At 41.9% G+C, this 5,293-nt stretch overlaps 1 protein-coding gene across 1 annotated transcript in view; it reads left to right on the forward strand.

Moving 5' to 3' along the window:
• LOC137369453 (choline transporter-like protein 1) overlaps positions 1-4,443 on the forward strand; it is a 99,974-nt gene extending 95,531 nt beyond the window's left edge. The window contains exon 16 of the mRNA XM_068030686.1: positions 1,388-4,443. Within this exon, the coding sequence (XP_067886787.1) occupies positions 1,388-1,411 (24 nt within the window). The 3' untranslated portion in view covers positions 1,412-4,443. The remainder of the gene's footprint in view (positions 1-1,387) is intronic.
• Positions 4,444-5,293: the final 850 nt, after the last annotated feature.

The raw sequence follows: 5,293 nt of genomic DNA on the forward strand, positions 1-5,293 counted from the left end.
CCTCCCCCCCCCTCCCTCCCCCTCCCTCCCCCTCCCTCCCCCTCCCTCCCCCTCCCTCCCCCTCCCTCCCCCTCCCTCCCCCTCCCTCCCCCTCCCTCCCCCTCCCTCCCCCTCCCTCCCCCTCCCTCCCCCTCCCTCCCCCCCCCCTCCCCCCCCCTCCCTCCCCCTCCCCCCCCCTCCCCCCCCCTCCCTCCCCCTCCCTCCCCCTCCCCCTCCCCCTCCCCCTCCCCCTGACCCTCCCCTCGACCCTCCCCTCCCACTTCTAACCCCTCCCCCTCCCCCTCCCACTTCTACCCCCTCCCCCTCCCACTTCTACCCCCTCCCCCTCCTCCCGACCACATGCCCCCTCAACATTTCAAAATCTTCCCAACATCTCCGCCCCACCCCACACACTGAAATGTTGAGAGAGACTGATAACCAGCAAGAAAGACTAATCTGTCGTATGTAAATTTATGCAGTTGCATGTACTGTTTGGAGTGGTATAGATCAATTTAGGTTACACTTTTAAAGCAAAATGAGAGTGTGCGCACTTTTCGTAAAGTTCCTGACTGATGTGTCGTGTTGAGTGATTTCCTTTAGGTAGGTTGGTCATTTAGGTCATTCTTGGCAAATGGTTGTAAAGCAATTTAAAAGATAAATTGACTTCCAGCCAGCCAATCAAGTAAAGTGACAAGCTGCCGTATTCCTTAGATGGGCAACTGAATAGATGTCAAGAGGTCAGATGTTAGCTTAACAACTTGGCGATTAAAAAATTAGGCTGAATTCTTGATGCAGCGTGCTTCAGTGAGTCATCCCTTTTAATGAATGCGCAGCTTCCATTTTGAGGATATTTCTTTTTTAAAAACCTTTTCAAACTTACCATACTAAAGGAAAAGCTGTAAAGCACTTTGAGACATCCAGTGGTCTTGAAAAGTGCGATATTAATGCAAGTCCTCCTCCTTCATTATTTTCTGAGTACTGCAGAAATTAGAATTGTGTACTTGCTTTTGCATTGATTCAAAGGGTAAAAACTCTACAGGCTTCGTGATCTTAATTGTAAGAATTACAGACAAGTCATAATTGTGCCAGCAATCAATGTGACTATTAGTGAAGCATTTTAGCTCATAAAGTGCAGACATATGACTAAAAACAAGCCAGTATAACACAAGTATCCCACTATCTTTGAGGGCTTAAGAAAATATATGTAGTGACATCAAGCTGCCTGGAGTGGCTTGCCAACATGCTTTCAAACTTTTTTGAGATCTTTATATTTTATGTAAAATGCGCTAAATATTTAAATTTGTAATTAAACAAGCCAGTAATAAAAGGGATACTTGTCTTCAAAAACAAATGTTAATCCTGCAATTCATGTAGTCTAAGATTGTACTGTACTACTGTTTGTCTCTAGGCCTCTGGAGCTGAAAATGCTTGATTACAGCAAATCACTGGAACACAGCAGGCAATACAACACAGGGCTTTATAAACTGTTGTATTTTTGTGTGAATCCCTAATAACCTGTAAAGGGGAAGGAAAGAACAAGGCATCAAAAATGTGCATTTTTTCTAGAAAAAAGAAAATCTTGCTTATAAGTTTTATATTTTGTTCTTTAATTTCTAACTGTAATATTGCCAATTTGCAGAAGTATGGAACCTGTTGAAAGCAAAACGTTTTGGTTTCAGTTACCTAACCTAAAAAAAAATTAACAGACCATCCTCTACTATTTAACATCAGTATGGCTGACTATAGGCACTGTTATGCTTTGTAGGTATTATAATCATGTGATTGTATTCTTTGTAAGCGTTTCCTGCAGAATATTTTGTAAAACAGCATTATGGTAATACTGATTATTATTATGAATGTCATTATCGTATTGTAAATAATCTCTCTTGTGGCTGTGCAGCTCATTCCTGTCCTGCTGCGACATTCCTAATGGAATCGCCATACTAAAAACTCAGGATAAAAACGCCATCTTTTCAGTAACTTATCTCATCAGGTCAACTAACAGAACTGTAGGAGCCTTGAAAATGGGCAGGTGACTCCATGCAAGACGATAGAGTGGTGCACGGGTAAACTTTGCCTCTATGGGATGAAAGAATGTACAACTTAAAAAGCATCACACGGCTCCCTGACCAATTTGGCAGGTAGCTGAATTGTATAGACCAGCAGGCGCTTGAGGTTTGTTATCTGGCCTAAGCTAAGCTAGCTGACCACAGCCAGAAGAGTTGATGGGGCATCACATTTGTCTTTGGTGTCTCTGGTTTAGGAAAGGAAAATTACCCAGTGCTCTGACTCTTGGTTGCTAACTAGAGGCCCCTGCTGGACGTATGTATTTATGGATGTTGACTGAGACCAAGGTTGGGAATGATATGATGCTTTTTGCAGCCAAACAGCCTGCTTATGCTCTGATTATTGTATGAAGAATACATTTTGGGTGAGTGAAGTACCCGGAGGGTGTTTGGTTGTGGAGCCCCAGATCCTCCCGACACTGGGGAAGATAAAAATTGGCAGAAAAAGCGAGAGTTTTTTTTTTAAATAGAGGCTCTGGGACAAGTTCCATTGGAGCAGTTCCTGTTTTGCCATTTTTAAGTAGCTTGTTCACTTTGTCATTCCAGTGCGACCGAGTGCCAGGGTCGTCTGGGAGTTGTTGGGTTTGGGGCACCTTGATTGGATGTGTTCTGGAGGGGTGGCCATATTTACCAAGCATTGGAAGCTCCTGCAAAAGACACCGAGCCAGCCAATCAATAAGTGATTATTGGCATGAGACGCCATTTACTTTCTCCACATTGTTTGAAGCGTTTTGGGACCATACGAGTCTTCGGCCTTTCTGTTCTCTTTGTTGGTTTCATTTCTATCTTCGGATGACTGTTGGGCCACCCTCAGTTTCTCTCTCCACCTTGTTTGTCCTGAGAGTCGGTAGTTACACTCGCCAGTGCTTTGCCAGTTTTGCTCAAGAAGCATCATAACACTGCAGTCAAATGATGTGATGAACCTTGTACTGTGGTTGAATCATGAGCTTAGTGAATTTAAGGACATAATAGTTGGCCTTGCTGATTCCTAGTAATTTTAGTTTATGTTTCTAATCTGCAATTTGGTTCCTGGTAAATCTAATCAAAGGAAAGTAAATATAAAGGTCTGTAAACAAAGATGATCATTAGAAAACCAATAATTATCACTTCCATATGTACTAGGACTGCAAAAAGCTTTTGGTTAGTTCTTGATTCTTCAAGTTTATTTATTTATTTAGAGATACAGCACTGAAACAGGCCCTTCGGCCCACCAAGTCTGTGCCGACCATCAACCACCCATTTATACTAATCCTACATTAATCCCATATTCCTACCACATCCCCACAATTCCCATACCACCTACCTACACTAGGGGCAATTTACAATGGCCAATTTACCATGGCCAATTTACCTATCAACCTGCAGGTCTTTGGCTGTGGGAAAAAACCGGAGCACCCTGCGAAAACCCTCGCGGTCACAGGGAGAACTTGCAAACTCCGCACAGGCAGTACCCAGAATCAAATTCAGGTCGCTGGCGCTGTGAGGCTGCGGTGCTAACCACTGCGCCACTGTGTTATTCAGGAGTTACATTTTTAACCTGTTTTAAAAGTGAGAACTGCAAAAACTGCTACAATATATTTATACACTTACCAAAATATAATAACTGATCTGATGCTGCAGTCCATTCTCATTTTCCCTGCAATTGCATTGCTGAATGTTGGTGCTAATCATTGTGTGGTAGCAAACCAGTGATTGTTCAAATCCTTCTGAAGTGAAAGCTGAAAGGTTGCGTAAAATTTAAACTATGTGGCTGTTTATCATATAGTGAAATCAGGTGTGTGCAGTCCGTTCCTGGATAGTGTCTCCACGACAAAATTAGAATTTCGTCAGTGATATAACTTGTAGCTTGTAGATTATTATTAAGGGACCAAAACTCTTATGACTTAGATTATAAGTTTTTAATTGGAAGCTGTTTTTTTTTAAATTGCACGCATGAAGACTTTTCATTTTTAATATGGTGATCTGCCAATTTAAATAACTACGTCTGTGGAAAGGAAAGGTTTGTAGAGAAATTAACCTGCAGCTGCGTCAAATCAAGCATGTTCTACTCTGTTAGCTGTCTAGTCTACTTTCACTATCTCTTGCCATTGTAATTACAGTCACTTGCTATGTAACAGTTGAAACCATCTCTGAATATACTATTGAGCCAAAAAGTTGGAAATTGCTCAGGGTGGAAGTTCTGTTCAATGTCCTAGTGGCAAATTCTACAAACAGAATCATGTGTCTTGTGTACAAATTATTTCTCTCATTGGCTATAAAAATGTCTTGTATTATGAACTATTTAGTTCCACTCCACTTACTGAATGGGGTTTTAACACAGTGCAGTTTAATTCCTGATGCATCACTTTATAATATTTGTACATTAAAATTTTGTTAATAAAAATCAATTTGTATCATTCCCTTAGCTGTGTTGCTCTTCATTGTGTGCAAAACATTAAATTTTGACACTGGCTTAATTTTATTTTTGTGTAAAAACATTTTGCGCACTCCATCTGCTAATGGGTCAGGGTGATGGAGAGGTGCTGGGCATTTGAATGCAGTCAAATCAATGTCCAGTCCAGTATTTAAAAAGGATGACAAATTGGATCAGGCAACTACAGACCTACTCATCTAAACCAGGCAAAGCAGTTCTACACACTCTGTTTATGTACAAGAAAGACATTGTGCATCCAGTTAGATTTTGTGATTGACTCTATGGATCTGGCAGTCTTCTCTTCCAGTCCTAACATAAGAACTAGGAGTAGGCTATTTGGCCCCTGGAGCCTGCTCCACCATTCAATAAGATCATGGCTGACCTGATCGTGGCTTCAACTCTACTTTCCCGCCTGCCTCCATAACCCTTGATTCCCTTGTAGATCAAAATCTGTCTAACTCAGCCTTGAATATATTCAATGACCCAGCCTCATTCAATGACCCAGCTTCCACTACTCGCTGGGGTAGAGAATTCCAAAGATAAACAACCCTCTGAGAAGTAATTCCTCCTCATCTCCATCTTAACTGGGTGACCTCTTATTCTAGATATCCCCCATGAGGAGAAACATCCTCTCAGCATCTACCCTGTCAAGCCCCCTCAAAATCTTGTGTTTCAATAAGATTACCTCATTCTTCCAAACTTCAATGAGTATAGTCTCAACCTTTCCTCATAAGACAACCCAATCATCCCAGGAATCAACCTTGTGAACCTTCTCTGAACTGCCTCCGATGCAAGTTTATCTCTCCTTAAATAAGGAGACCAAAACTGTATGCAG

Source organism: Heterodontus francisci, chromosome 4, assembly GCF_036365525.1.
Source record: "Heterodontus francisci isolate sHetFra1 chromosome 4, sHetFra1.hap1, whole genome shotgun sequence".
Lineage (NCBI taxonomy): Eukaryota > Metazoa > Chordata > Chondrichthyes > Heterodontiformes > Heterodontidae > Heterodontus > Heterodontus francisci.